Below are 15,026 nucleotides of genomic sequence, written 5' to 3'. Positions count from 1 at the left end.
GCCGTGCTCTTATACGTGGTAGAAGAAATAGACGGGTTTGCTAGCGTGTGGGAACACAACCAGAGCCACCTCAGTCTTTGTCTCTCACCCCGCAGTGCCTGTGTGCAGCCCAGAGGGGGAGAAGATGTACCTGTACACTCACCTGAAGCAGCAGCCCATCTGGTAAGCTCTGGCCCGCGGCTTCCTGCCACCCTCTCACTGCAGAGCAGCGAATGCTGCCCCCAGGTTTGCTTCCCAGCTGCTCTTGTTTCCATCGAAAATGAAGGTAATTCACACCCAACAGGGTGGCTGACATTAAACAGACAGTAACAGGTGCTGGCAAGGCTGTGCAGAAGCCGGAGCCCTTATACGCTGCGGTGGAATGTGCAGTGGTTCAGCAGCTGAGGAAAACAGTCTGGCCGTTCTTTAAAAGGGTAAACCTAGAGTTAACGTATGGCCCTACAATTCCACTCCAAGAGACTTGAAAACTTAAGTCCACACAAAAACTCTCCCATGAATGTGCACGGCTGCGTTACTCATGATAGCCCGATGCCCACCAGTGTAAGTGGAGAAGCGGTGCGGCCCACGTACAGTGGACTGCTCCTTAGCTGTAAAAAGGAATGAGGTTCTGGTCCATGCTGCAACGGAGATGAACCCCAAAACAGTGTGCTAAGTGAAAGAAGCACATGCCATATGACCCCGTTTATGTGAAAGTCCAGAATAGGCAAATCCATGGAGACAGGACATAGCAGCACGGGTACAGGGGCCGCGCGCTAGAGCAGAAGTGGAGGGACTGCTGGTGGCTAAAGGGTTTCTTTCTGGGGTGGTAAAAGCGTTCTGGGATTATTAGCGGTGACGATTGCGCAACTCAATATATTAAAAACCACCGGCTCGTATACTTAAACAGGCAAATGTTGTGGTACGTGAATTAGATCTTAGTTATGGTGCGATGGAAAAAGATGGGCAAGACGGTCCTGGTGGCCGTGCCCCAGGGAGCCCTGCCCCGTCCTGCCCCGCAGGCAGCCCTTCGTGCTCTTCTCGTACTTCTGAGCTCTCGGGCCGTATTTTATCTGTATCTACTCACCATTAAGGTGGTGCATTAGCACCTGGAACCCCAAAGGCGTGTCAGACAAGGCCCCTCCCTGAAGGGGAAGAAACACCCAGAACCCAGGGCAGGCCTTTGCACAGGGCAGCAGGGAAAGCTGCCGGCGTCCCAAGGGAGAGGCCGGAGCGGTCAGGGTGACGCCATGAAGAGGCAGGACTTGAACCTAGTGGGGCCCAGCAGTAGCTGAGACGGGACCATCCGCCGACTGAGCTCGGCTCCTCTCGGCTAAGTTTTCTGTAAAGGACCAGATGATGTTTCAGGCTTGAACGCAGTGTGGTCTCTGTTGCAGTACTTAACCCTGCCATGGTAGTATGAAAGCAGCCATCAACAACATGTGAATGACTGGGCGGGCTGGTGCCAATAAAACTTTATTGACAGGCCGTGCTTTGCTGCCTGCTGATCCTTAAGAGTTTCTCTTGGTTGAGTGTCCCTGTCAACTTGTTTGTGGAGTGTCCTTGCCAGGTTTCCATTTTGGTTCTGTTCTAGAAAAGCAGGCTTCCCGGAAGGCTGTCCATCCTTTGGGAGCCTCCGTGGGGAATGGAGAAGCAGGAAACAGCCTGCCTCTGCCTAGTCCAGGTGGTGGCCTCCACCTGGCCCTGCTGAATCCCAGGATTTACCCGGCTTCGTCATCACCTTGTGTGTGTCGCAGCTTAGGTCTGACTCCACGTCCACCTTCCCTCGTAAGAGACACACGTGGCTGCTAGTCGTGGCACTTTGCATCTTTACTTGGAAAAAGTTTTTCCTTCTCGGCTGTCCCTCTCTGAGACTCTTCCTAAGTTCATGCAGAGCGTGTGCCCGCGGCCTGCTCTTGGCTGCCGGGTTTCCGTGGAGAGCCGTGACGCTGCCTCTGTCCCGCAGGCACACGCTGAGGTTCTGGAACGCAGCCTTCTTCGACGCCGTCCACTGCGAGCGGAGGAAGCGGTCCCCCCCCACCAGGTAGGGGCCACGCACTGTCCTGCTCCGCCCCGGGGTGGCTCTGCTGACCTGGGTCTGAGGAGAGCAGGAGGCCGGCCGAACTGCTGCTTGCGTGCTTTTCCCTCAGCCCCTCCCGGCCCCCGCGCCGTGCAAGCTGCTGAAGGGGCCTGGGGTACACGGCTTCGGGGGGCTCCTCAGCTTGCATGAGCGCTTTCTGCCCTGGGGCTCTGGCATGACTTGGCCTGACCTTCCTGGGATGTGCACATCCCCTTGAATGAAGCCCTCGGGACCCCCTCGGCCCCACCCTGCCTCCACGGCAGGGGCGATCGGAATCCCCAGGCAGGGTCCACGGGGCCAGCCCAGGCTCGCGCCTGCGGGCGCACTGCAGCGCCAACGCACCGGCTCCTTGGAACGTCCTCCGCCGGTCTCTCCGGCCTCCACAAGGGCAGGCCTGCCCCTTCACGCTGCCCCTTCATGCTGCCCCTTTAGTTGACCGTCTCCAGAATGCACATGGTGGCAGGGAGTGGGTGGCGCTAACGCCCGTGGGGGCTATGCTTGGTCCTGTCTGGCTGCGGTGGTGGGATTGCCCCCACGGCACAACGCCGCCCGACAGCGAAGGGCGAAGGGGCAGCAGCCCCGGGGCATCTGTGGCCACAAGGGCTTCGTTTCCTCGTTAGTGCGGTGAGCTCCCCTCCCTCTCGGGGGAGCCCCTCAACCTTCCTCCCTGGCAGGAGAGAAAGCAGACGCTGCTTTCTGGTGAAGACGGTAGCGCCTTGCATTCGGGAGTATCGGGAGAGCTTCCTCTTAGGCGGGCGCTGAAACCCCAGCCGGGGAGGAGCAGCCTGCGGGGCCTCGGGTCTGCTGCGGTGGCATCGGCAGGGGGGGCGGCAGAGGGGGAGGACGCGGAAACTTCCAGGGGATTCTAGAGAGAATTTCACACTCTGCCGGGGAAAAGTAAACGAAGGAAACACTTAGATGCATCAAGGGAAATGGGTTTTTTCCTCTTGTTTCATTCTCAAACTTCTAGAAAATACGTTTGTTTCAGGTACCCTGTCTCTTTCTCTCCCCTTTCAGCCTATAATAACTCATTCTTTCACTGTTCTCTTTTTTCCATCCACATGTCTTGCATGACTCTGACATGTTCCTCTGTTTACCTGTTTCTGCTGCCGCTCCAGACGGGATGCTGGAGAGGAGGAGGAGAAGAGGTGTGTGTCCGTGTGCCTCTGTCCCGGTCCCCAGCGCTGGGCTGTCGAGGGCTGTGAAGGAGGGGTGCATTTTGTACTGCTGCAATGGCCCGAGCCCAGGTGCCGGTGCAGCTGGGAGCCGGCGTCGCTGGGAGGCTCTCCCGGGGTTGCCAGGCAGCCAACGAGCTGGTCCTTAGTCCCTGAACTGGCCGGGGTGGGAGCTTACCAAGGACAGGGCGCCCTGAAATCGTCAGAAAGCAAATGGAACCCCTGGAGTGTGCGCTCCACACTTCAAGGGAAGAGAGCAGGGCCATCAGGACAGTGGGCCCTGGTTTTGAGTGAGTCGAGCTGTCAGCCAGCCGCTCCGACCCTCCCGAGCAGCCCCGAGACCTGCCCGCAGTGCGGTTCTGTACGCTTGGTGAGGCCGGCCTGCTCGGTAGCTGTGGAGCAGCCGGGCTGTGGAGCAGCTGTCTTCTTTGCCACAGTGCACCCCCTGAGGCATACCAGGGCTGCAGGTGCCTCCTGCCGCGATGAAGCGAGGCCCCCTGCTCTCTCCCTTTCCCAGCCTCTGTGTCTGTGCGTGAGGTGGGGGTCTCCTGCAAGCAAAGGCCCTCCAGGCCCTGGGGGTTTCCTGGGAGCCCGCAGGGGCCCAGGGCTGCTGGTGGCCTGGGAGTGGTGGACTTTTCTGAATCACGTTGAGGGATGCATTTGCCCAAGTAGACCAAGTAAACTGTCAAAGATACGATGGAAGTGAGGCGAGAACAGCCTGTTCCCAGGTACTTTGGAATCACTCATGTTTAAAGATTAAGAGCTGGCAAGAAACGAATAAGGGAAACAGGAAAAAGCTCAAGCCGTGCACATATATATGCTTCGCAACACCTTGTAAAAGCAGCTTTCTCACTGTCTCCTCTTTGCCCTCAACCCACTCCCCCAAAACCCACACACTTGAGGCACCTGACAGTGGCCACCAGGGAGCCCACACTGATGCTTGGAAAGGACAGGGAGACGGCGGGGTTTCAGGCTCGGCCTATTGGTGGGCAGGGGCAGCCCCCTCGTCCCCGCTGGCAGACGAGGCGGTCAGCAGCCTGGCCCGGGCTTGCTGGGAAGCACGGGCGCCCGGCTGCCAGGCCCTGACAGCAGAGCACGTCTGCTTCCCAGAGGGGCCGAAAACACGATTCCATCCCCGTCAGGCAAGAGAGTCCTCTTCTGAGTGGGAGAAGAAAGTCATTCTCTACTGCTCTAGGGAGACCTCGGCTGGCCTTTCTGATGGTTTAAAAGACATCTCTTGTAATCTGTTTTTATGGCTAAAGATCTGCCCACTGAAAAAATAGTTTCTAATACGATGTGTTTTTTTGTAGTGGAAATTTCATGAGGCCTGTTTCCTTTAATCAGTGATTTAAATGTAGTGCCTGTTGTTTTTTGAGCTATCTGACCTCTTACGAAGGCTTTTCTTTTTAGGAGGTACTGGGGATTGAACCCAGGACCTTCGTACATGGGGAGCAGGCGCTCAACCACTTGAACCACATCTGCTTTCCAAAAGCTTATTTCTAAAGGAGGTGTTGAATCCAGGTCCCCAGACAAACACGAACCTACAGCATTGTTTCCCTTCTCTGGTAACCTTTGCAGACAGCAAGATGCCATCCGCATCCTCTTGCTCACAGGGACAGAGGAGTCGGCTTCGTCCAGCTTCCCTTTTATCAAGCCATCGGTGTGCCCACTTCCTGCTTCGGGCTCGCCCGCCCGCTGTGGTGTGCACTGCGAGCAGCTTCGGCTGTCGAGCTCAGCGCTGGGGAAGGGCTTGGGCCGTAGCCCACGCTAATGGCTAATCTTCCCTACCTCCTTCTTCAGGAGGTCCTGGGAAACGTCCCCCTTAGAGTTCTAGCCACAGCAAGGAAGACTCGTCTCCTCGTCCAGGCCAGGACAGTGCACGCCTCCCGGGGGGCCGTTCCCCCAGCGGCCGGGGTTGTGCAGTGCCCAGCCTGCGCAGCTGTACACGGCGCCCCCGGTGGTGCCGGGGGTTCAGGTGCCAGGACCGTCCAGAGGGGACGTCCTGCTGGGGGAAGAGGATGGGAGGGGAGAGCAGCGTACCTGGATGTCTAGCTTGGGGCCCTCGCCGTGTTAGGATGACGCGACGAAGGGCCACCCCTGCCGCGGTGTCGCCCTGGGTGGCGTGGCCCCGGCTAAGCAGCAGTGCCAAGGACGTCCTGCGACCGGAGGGCGGAGCCGAGCGAGAGGCCACCCTCTCCGTGGTCTCGTTCCTTCTCCTCGGCCCCTCCGCTCCCCTGGCTCCTGCACACTCACGCTCCTCCCTTTTCGTTTACCTTTCTCTTAACCTTTTTTTAGTCAGGCTCATCCATCCAGAGTTGGATTTTCAGGGGGAAAATGGGCTAAAACGACCTTCCCCCAACACCCGCAGCGGCTCCTGAAGCATCCTCCTCCTCTGCTAGACAGAGCAGTGAGGAAAGGGCTGCCCCTGGCCCCCCAGGATGAGGGCGCTGCTGCAGGGAGGGGGACACGTGGACACGGACAGCGCCCGCCCCCCCCGCAGTGAGCAGTGGCGGGGGGCTTTCCGTGCAGAGCCGCGTGCGTTCCTCCCCGAGACGCGGCCGTAGGGTCCCTGCCCCGAGCGTGTGGCGTGAGCACTCAGGAGCACCCCAGCTCCCATGCTGCCGTGTTTGTCCCAGAGAACCTGAGGAGCCCCTCGGAGCTCCCCACAACGAGGCTCCAACCCTGGCAGCTCGCAGACCTCACTGGCTTCTCAGTTAGGGTCCCCGGCGCAGGGTCACTACCCAGCAGGACGAGTGTACGCCATCCCCTCGCGGGGGCGGGTGGAGGGAAGCCGCGGCCACTGCTCTGGGCAGGGCTGGGCCCCACGCAGGAGGGAGGACACACTCAGCCGCTGGCCACCCTCCCTGCTCCCAGTGCCCTCCCCAGAGCCGCCCCGGCAGCCCGGGCCTCAAGCCACAGCCCGGAGCCCGTGCAGCTCCCTGTGGGCGTGGGTTCCAGAACCTTCTCCCGTGGGGGTCCCCCAGCACCAGGCGATGCCAGGCTTCTCACAGGCGTCACCCCTCCTACCCTCTAGCCTACAGCTAAGGCGAGGGGGCCGGTCTCGTTTCCTAAAGAACGTTCTGGGCAGCCTGGGAATGGAAACGCCCTCCAGGCCCGCGGGAAGTGTGTGCAGCCTCATCTTGGGAAGAATGAAATAAGCTTGTGCAGCCTCATCTTGGGAAGAATGAAATAAGCTTGTGCTCCGGGCCCATCGGGCAAGACACGGGTGGAGCCCACAGGCCTCTTCTGCTGCCCACCCCTCCCCGTGTGGTGCCAGGGGCCCCTTGGTGGGCACAGGGCGGGGGCGCGTGGCTAGGCACGCGGCGGTGGTCCCTCACCCCTCCTTCCTGTTGCCTCCTGTGCCCGCAGGGAGAAGTGGTGCCACATGACGCAGGAGGAGCGGGACGACAGCCTACGGGTGGACGAGAACATCGCCTTCGGGCAGCTGGGGTGAGGCGCGGGGGCAGGGCGCTGGGGCAGGGCGCCAGGGACCCGGGCCTGCGCCCCGCATCGCCCTTCCTGGAAGGGCCCGGGTGGGGCCTGGGGGCGGAGCAGCCCAGCCCGGCCCCCCACCAACTGGGAGAGGCACGCTGTGCCCACGTTCTCCCTCCCCAGCCACCCCTTCTCCCGCCGCAGGCCGGCGACTCACCAGGAGACCCCCATGGCCCTAAACTGCTCGAGAGCGTGGCGTTAGTTCCACGCCCCCGACTCCAGTTCCTCGTGAATCCAGCCGCCTCCTGTAGCGCCTGGCGGCCGGCAGGAAGCTGGTCCCGCTTACGGCTGTTTTCTGCCGGCCTTTCCAGGCAGGCCTCGCGCGGGCCCAGGAGGCCGGAGCGGGGAGGCTCACGGGGGTTTCTCCCTCCAGCACCTTCACGCACAACATGCTGGCCTTCGGGCTGACCAAGAAGCTGTGCAACGACTTCCTGAAGAAGCAGGCCGTGATCGGCAACCTGGACGAAGGTGAGGCTGCCGCAGGGGCCCGGGGCGCCGGCCGCTTCCCGCGGCGGGGGGCGGCGGGGGTTTTAGGAGCCAGTGCCCTGCAGGCCGGAGGGTCTCAGCCTGCTGGAGGGAAAGCTCCTGTGCACATGAGCCGTGCCGTGCCAACTCCGCCCTCACTCCCCAGCTCACATGCGCAGGACCCTTGCTCTGTTTTTAAAGCCATTTCTGCCAGATGGGGAGTGCCAGGCTGGCTGGGGCAGGGGTGCACTTGCTAGCTCAGTGTGCACAGATGAGCCCGAACCTGTAAAGGTCAGGCTCTGCCACGAGCTGCCCCCTGTGGCCCGGCCCTTTTATCCTTGAACCACTGTCAGGAGAGCCATGGGGGAGGGGCGAGAGCAGGAGAGCAGAGAGGGGGTCTTTTCTAGAAGGAGTACGTTACTGCTATGAGCTTTTCCCGTCCACTACTAGGCCAGCCACGGGGTGTTATTCCATCTGCTACCAAAAGATTTTTTCCTTGAGGCCTGAAAAGATTCCCATGGCGCGCTGACGGCCAAGTTAAAGGGCGTCCAGGGGGCGTGAGTCCATTAGGGGCGGCCTGGACAGCTCAAGGTGTTGTCAGCTGACTCTGCACGCGGGCAGAGGGCGCGGAGAACGCCGCCACGCCCAGCACGCCTGTGTGTGGCCTCAGAGCCTGGGCTTCGGGGGAACTCTGTGCCCCCCTTCTGTACGGAGCCCACGTGCAAGTCCATTTCCGTGCCCAGTGCCCGCCATGTAGGTGACGGAGGGCTCCGAGCCCCTGGGAGACACAGCCCTGCCCTTGGGCTTGGCACCAGGCGTTCGTGGAAGGCAGACACCACCTCCCCTGTCCTTGGAAGGTCCTGACTTGCCATCGCCCGTGCGAGACAGGCAGGGCAGCCCTGGCCGCGCCGCCTCGTCTTCCCATAGGTAACGTGGTTTTCTCTTGCAGAGCAATACAAGCTGCTTAGGGACCACATCGAGCAGATGGCCACGGAGTAGGCCCCCGGAGGCCGCCGCCAGCCCCACCGGGGAGCACCGCGGTGCCCGGGACCAGCGCCTGCTGCCCCCACCCGCGACCCGCATGACACCTGCGCCCCAGAGCCCCCGCACCCCCAGACCGCAGCTAGAAGACATCGGCTGCCGTCCCCCCGAACTCCCCTCTGCCCGTGTCTGCTGCCCCTCCGCCTGCCGACATGCCCCTTGGGTCATGCAGCTGAACCGCCGTGACAGTCTGTGCCCAAGTACCAAGCTTGCGAGCTGACAACCGAGAGGAAGGGGGTGGGGACCACGTCTGCCACAGCCCCTGCTCACGGCCGGCGGGGGCTGGCGTCGCCCTGACTGTGCTGGAGAGGAAGGACCGGGGTGGGCGCAGGGACGTGGGTAAGGGCAGCTGTGCGGTGTGGGGCGGGAGCTGCGGCCAGCCACGCCCACGACAGGGAGGGCAGGCGCTGCCTCTCGGGCTCGAAGCTCCAAGCCCTTCCCTGGCCGGCGGGGCGAGGGGCGCCCCAGCAATGGAGCTCCAGCTGGGGAGCAGCCGTGGGGAGGGGGCGCGAGCCCTGTCAGCGTTGCTGCTGCTGGCTCTTTTCCCCGTCTCTCTCCCCCACGTGATGGGAACTGGGAGTCATGGGCTCGAGGAAGAGAGAGTCACCTGCCTTTTCAGAGGGGACGGCGGCAGAGGGCGTTCTCCTGCCCGTAGCCAGGCCAGCCCCCATCGGAGGGATGCTGGGTCCCTGGACGTCGCAGGGCCCCGGCAGCTACGCTCGAGTCACCATGTCAGCAGGTGGGAGCGGGGTCCTGGGCTGCTGGCAGCTCCCTTTGGAAGCAGAGAAGGTTCCACCTGTCCCCCTGGCAGCGGCCATGTGTCTTCTGACCCACGCACGAAGTGCAGGAAACAGGAGCTTCCCAAGGAGCTGCAAGACAACTGCCCCTCCTAAAGGCAAACAGTGCTGCTCGGTTTCAAAACAGGAAACCCAAGTTCAGTGTTACGGGCATGGAAGCAGGACGGGGAAGGGGTGGCTTCAGGTAGTGATTGCTAAGCGGCGTGGATTCTGCATCTCCAAGCTCTGCGAAGTGGGCACCTCCACCCCCAGCGTTCTCCAGAAGGGGCTTTGACCTTCTGCAGCCCAAGCCTTTTTCCCTCTTTCCGTCACTCTGTGAACACCCCCTCCACCTTGGGCCAGGCCCCGAACAAGGCTGACCCTCAGCTACCCAGCCTGCGTGCCCTGCTGCGCCACTCTCCCTCGTGCCAGTATTTCTGGGTGGCGGGGATCCCTTGCCCCCTGCCCTAGCTGGCCAGTCCCTGGCCTTGAGTTAGACCCCAGGGTCTCTCCTTCTAGCTCCACCCTCTTTTCCCTCACCAGCTCCTCCCACACTCAGTGAAGTTCAATTACGGTTCCCCCCGTGAGCACAGCAAACATGGCAGCTAGTGCCCGGTAGGCTGCCCACCCCGAGCCCACTGAATGTGCGGCAGGGGTGGGCGGCCACCAGCTGAGCCTAAGGACGCAGGTCTTGGGCAGTCGGTGGCCAGAGGGCGTGAAATGCAGCGGGATCTGGGTGCATCCATGGAAAATGTTGCCACCCAAAGAGCAGGGGCTTCCAGAAACTCGGCTCTTTTTCCACCAGTGGGAGAGTGTGTGTGCGTGCTTGCTCCAGCACCCAGCGGCGTGCCCAAGCAAAGCACAGCACCTTGCCAGCCCGCGGGTCGCGTGGTGGGCCGTGCCTGTGGGGGGACCCTCCCCGGCACCAGGCCTAGCAGCAGTGTGCACCTCAGTTGAGTTGGACGCAGTGTCAGATGAAAGGGCGCGCGCCCCTGGCGCCCGGGCACCCCATCAAGTAACGCGGTCCCTCCTGCGATGACCCGCCGCCACCCCTCGGCGTCCTGTGCCAACTTCCCTTCTCTGTGGAGCCCGAGGAGCGCCCTGGCCCTTGCAGAGCCGACGTGGGGGCTCTGTTTCGCCCACTCCTTGTCTGGTGTTTTCTTCATTGTGGTTCCTTGAAATGCGTCAGGCTTTCTGGTGCCCAAAAGAGTTATCCTCATATGTGTTAAGATTTTTGTGTAGAAGGGTGGGTTTGATCTCATTCCTGGAAAAGAAGTAGAGACTTTTCCCAGGGCAGCTAGGAAGTCCCTGGCTCCTGCCTTGCTTCCGGCACGGGGCAGGTGGGTGCTCCCCAGGGCCTGGGAGCAGCTGTGGCTCTGACTTCTCTTGACGTTTCCAAGCACTTTAAGGCACTTCCTGACCTTCACAAATGATCCCGATACTCTATTTTCTTTTCCTAGACAGGCTCTTGAAATGGGAAAAAAAAAATTGTTTTCTCCCCCTCATTCATTGCTTTTACAGATCTAGCTCCTGAAAATTGGAATGAATTTGGCTCCTAGCAGTGTTATCTGTTTTGCTAAGCCCTAAGTGGAAATGCTGCCAGGAGAACTCGGGGTCCCCCAGGGGGAAGGGTGCTGGGAGAACTCGGGGTCCCCTAGGTGGGAGGAGTGCTGGGAGAACACGGGGCCCCCAGGGAGAAGGGAGCCGGCGGTGGCCTCTGCCTTGGCTGCGCTGCTGCTGTGGGCTCCCCTGGCCTGCACCCAGGTGGGGACGGTGTGAGGCCCTAAAGAAGCCCGGCAGGGGCCACCCAGCTCCTGTCCTCCCTGGGCCTGGCCTGGCCTCTGCAGAACCCCGGCCTGAGCGGCGGCCAGGGGCCTCCGGTGGTGAGCAGAAAGCCACACACACCCCTCAGCCGGCCCTGGCCCAGGGATTGCTCACAGGGACAGCTTGTAGAAAAGAGCTCTGTCATAGATGAAAACAGCTCTCCCTGTAAAGCTGATGACTCCTGCAGGAGGCATCAGATAACATCCAAGAAGAAATAGTGCAGTCCTGCGGGAGCGCGCAGGGCCTGTCATTAGCAGTGGCAGGTCAGACCTGCTCCCGCCGACCTCCCGGCTGGGCCAAGCGCTGCGAGCCCGAGCGGCTCCTCGCTAATAGAAGCTCCTGCCCGAGGTGCAGCTGTGGATGGCTCTGGCCTTTGTTTTGATTCTAACAATATTTCTCGACATTTAAGAGGGGCCGTGTGAACCTCCAATGTCATCTGCTGTGTGGGCACATGCACGTAGCCCACGTGTGTGCATTCAACCAGGTGTGGGGGAACCGAGCTCTGCCACTGGAGGTTATTCGTGCAGTGACGTGGCTAGTGCCCAAAGAGAGAAGCAGGTTGAGCTGTGGAGCGTCACAGAGGCAGGTGGGAGGTGGTCCAGCTCCTGCACGCTGCGCCGAGACCAGAAGCCAGACGAGCGGGCCAGCCCCGGCAGCTCACCGCGGGCTCGGCCAGTGCAGCCGCCCAGAGCAGCAGCGCCCAGCCCCCAGGACCCGAGCCAGGGCCAGTGTTCTTTTCTCCTTTCCTTGAGTTGAGACCGAGTGGATCCTCTGCTCCCCCCACTTAGACTGGAGTCCCCATGGGTGGAGGCGATGGCTTTGGGATTTCCCTTTCCATGGACTGTCATGTAGGGTCGTTTATCACCTGGGGAACACCTGGCATTCCAGATTCCTGATGTGAGAATGTGCCCAGAGTTGACAATGCAAAGAAGTTTCCAGAAGGTTCCCGTCTAACCTGGGTGACCTTTCCCCAAGGTCAGAGCCCTAAGCGCCACGCCTGACCTTCCGGTCAGCGTGCTGGCAGGTTGCCGCTTCCCACAGGGAGCATCCGGGAAGACACTGGGGCAGGGTCAGCTCTACTGTCCACCCCCCCCCCCCCCCCCCCCGAGCTGCAGGTGAGCCAGGAAGCCGAGAGCAGCCAGAGCTCAGCCCAAGAGGACTTGGAAAGCAGGGGCCTCTCGCCACAGAGGGGAGAAGGAGGGCAGCCTCTTTCTGCTCTGGGCAGAAGGGCAGTAGGGAGGCAAGTGTCCTCTCTCCAGCGGCTGGGTGGGCCCTCCAGCTCCGGGGCTGCTGCTTCTCGGCTCCCTCTGCTCCCCCCACCCGGCCTTTGGGTTCTGCGGAAGCTTTGGTCTTAGACTCCGTGGTCTCACCTCCTTTTCCTGGAAATTGCTGGTTGATTTTATGCTCCTGGGAGACATGGCTCACTTGCAAAGCTGTCAGCTGAACTTCCCAGCAAAGGCGGCTCGCACTGGCTGCAGACAGCCCTAAGGGACACTCCTCACTGTCCAAACCTCAGGCCCATGGCACTTACTCGCCAAGTGACTGCACGTGGACGTTCCCGGCACGTGCTCCTTGTCACGTGGCCGGCGTGGGCTGGTTCACCAGCTGTGAAATGGATGGGTGGCTTCCAGGCCGTGCACACGCAGCCAAGGCCACTCCATGCTACAGCCACCTCCGCCCGACTGGCCCGCGACCGGGAGGCCAGAGGCCCTTGCAGGGCCCTCATTCTGCGCGGGGGCTCCCTCGCCATGCCTGGGCCTGGCGGTCTGTCCTCGGGGGGCCTCCTTGGAGCCTCAGGAAGGAGAGGCACCATGGGCCAGGCTGCTTTGTTCCCTGGGGAACCCGGAGCCCCCCATGCTGCCGCTGGGTGAGCCCCTGATTCAGCCGGACTGTGGGGACCCTGGAGAGCGAGATGGGTAAGAGGATTCGGGAGTGGGGCCTGGCCCCGCAGGCAAGGGGCAGCGTCCCTGGGGGGGGGGTGTGTCTTGGCCACCACTGGAAAGACGCTCCTTCCAGGAGAGAGTGAGGCCCCTTGGGGCTGCCCTCCCGCAGGGCGGCGTGGGACGTGGTGGGTGGCAGGCTCCGGCCTGCCCGTACCTGCCCCCACCTCCAGGTTTGACGGGGCAGGGGCGGGGCCTCCTGAGCTGTGCCTGAAGGGGGGGCGCTTGTACCAGAAAGAGGGTTTCTGTTGTGAGAGCGCACTTGGCACTAAACTAGAATTGGGGGGCCGTGCCTGTCCCTCTGTGGTCCTGGACAGATGTGCTTATGAGAAAGAGAAAAAGGGGAGATCCCCAGAGCCCCATTTCCACACAGGAAGCGTGGGCGGGGGGCCTGCCGCCACGGGGGAAAGCTTGGGAACCAGTGGACTCCTGATTCTTCTGCCCTGTGAGAGCGTCACACTAAATCCCCCTGCGGGGAGGAGCCCAGTGAGGTGAGGAGCAAAGCCGGGGACTGTCCCCTGGGGTCTTCCAGGAGGACAGCAGGAGAAAGACGAGTGGACATCCGGACATGAGGAAGTGCCCGGAGTGCAACCACAGCACTTGCCTCGGTAAGGCTGCGGGCGGGAGGCGGTTACCGGCTCCCTTAAGAACTGCAGGAGCCTAGTGCTGTTTTGCATATATTTGCATATACCTGTTTTCTCTTTCACCTGAGTTTGTCTGGGACTTAAACTCGCCATTGTCACATTCAAGCATTGCCTCTTTAGTAGCCTAGAAATAGAGTTCCGTGATGGAGGCGTTTCGTGTATTATAGTTACGCAACTCACACCCACTAAGAGAAGTTCTATAGACTGTATTTTAAGACTGAGAGAGCCTCAAGGTTGAAGATCTCAAAACAGTGCTAAAGCCAAATCTGTTTCCTGTGATGAAAAGAGATAGATATGCATATATATTACACCTCAGATTGGCAGAAGTGGGAACTCAAATAAATTATCTTTTTTTAAAAGACTGGCTGATTTTTGTTGTAACGTATCTATGAGGACTTTGTACAGACTTTCCAAACATCTCGGCTTCGCCAGTGACTTTTCAGAAGAAAACGTTTTTCCTAGAGTCCAATGGATGTCCTCCCACTTGAGCGGAGCGCATCCGCATTTGTTCAGACGCGTAGCTCATGGCGCTGTGATGTCATGAGGCCTCTGTGACAGTGCCACAGACGTGGCTTAAAACAGCAGACATTTATTCCCAGTGCTGGAGCCAGAAGTCCGAAGTCAGGGTGTCGGCAGGGCCACGCGCCCCGAAACCGTGAGAGAGGCCCCCGGTGGTCGCCAGCCAGCCTTGGCACTCCTGGGCCTGCGGCGGCTCCACTCCAGCCTCTGCTCTTGCCCCGGGGCCACCTCCCTCGTCCGCCTGTGCCCGTGTCCACCTGTCCCCCTCTGCCGAGGGCGGCGGTCAGACTAGACCAGAGCCCGCCCACACCAGACGGGCCTCGCCAATCACATCTGCAAAGACCCTGTTTCCAAGTAGAGCCCCCTCACAGGACCGGCCGTCGTAGCTCACACGTGACTCGGGCAGGTGAGGGAAGGGGGCTGGCTCTGTCCGCTCCTGGGGCCCGCTGGCTCGAGCTTCTGGCCTCTGGGGATAGAGATCAGGGAATGGGGTGACGCCCCCGACGTGGGTCGCGTGTGCCACCGTTAGGCTCGATCCCTTCCAGCTGGAATCCCAGCCCTCCTTTTCCGTCTGCTCCTCTGCCGAGGCCCCTTCCTTCTGGCATTTGGTACGGGGAACCCAACCGTGCCTCCTGCCCTTGCACCAGCAGACACACTTTGAGAAACGGTTTTTCTGAGCGTAGGGAGCCTGTAGATGTGCGCTCCCGCCTCAGCCTGCACGGTGGCAGGTGGGTCTCCTGCGTCATGGCAGGGCCTGGGAGGGGGCAGGGCAAGGCCTCAGCACCCAAGGGCTGGAACCAGCGGGGCGCCGTGCGGCCCAGAGGCAGGTGCACGCAGCCAGCCCCCTCCCCGCTCCAGCTGCCTGGGTGGGCTGGCACGCACCCTGCCCCTTAGGTGCTCCCCGGGCCCGGCTCAGGCTGGCACCAACAAGCTCCCCTCGCAGCCAAACTCGGAGGCAGGCCTGGGTGGTGAGGCGAGCTTTTGGACATTTCTCTGGTGCAGGACACACGCGGAGGTGGGCACCAAGGAAGGGGCGACACCTCTGCAGCAGCAAGAGCCCCAAGAGCAGGTGGCACGGCTGCCACCTGGCACTC

The 15,026-nt window shown here is 61.3% G+C and overlaps 1 protein-coding gene across 6 annotated transcripts in view; it reads left to right on the top strand.

Annotated features, from left to right (window-relative positions):
- Window positions 1-13,772, top strand: part of KIAA0513 (KIAA0513 ortholog) — a 75,052-nt gene extending 61,280 nt beyond the window's left edge. For 4 of the 6 annotated variants that reach the window (XM_058279628.2, XM_058279630.2, XM_071209040.1 and 1 more), the window contains 6 exons: window positions 96-162; window positions 1,943-2,020; window positions 3,175-3,204; window positions 6,601-6,681; window positions 7,097-7,191; window positions 8,138-13,772. In XM_058279628.2, coding sequence (XP_058135611.1) covers window positions 96-162; window positions 1,943-2,020; window positions 3,175-3,204; window positions 6,601-6,681; window positions 7,097-7,191; window positions 8,138-8,187 — 401 coding nt within the window. In that variant the 3' untranslated portion in view covers window positions 8,188-13,772. The remainder of the gene's footprint in view (window positions 1-95; window positions 163-1,942; window positions 2,021-3,174; window positions 3,205-6,600; window positions 6,682-7,096; window positions 7,192-8,137) is intronic. The other 2 variants (XM_058279632.2, XM_058279631.1) reach the window with 1 other exon arrangement.
- Window positions 13,773-15,026: the final 1,254 nt, after the last annotated feature.

This window comes from Dasypus novemcinctus, chromosome 18, assembly GCF_030445035.2.
Source record: "Dasypus novemcinctus isolate mDasNov1 chromosome 18, mDasNov1.1.hap2, whole genome shotgun sequence".
Classification (NCBI taxonomy): domain Eukaryota; kingdom Metazoa; phylum Chordata; class Mammalia; order Cingulata; family Dasypodidae; genus Dasypus; species Dasypus novemcinctus.
The sequence above is the reverse complement of the archived record's forward strand: the minus strand, read 5'-3'. Positions and strand labels throughout refer to the sequence as shown.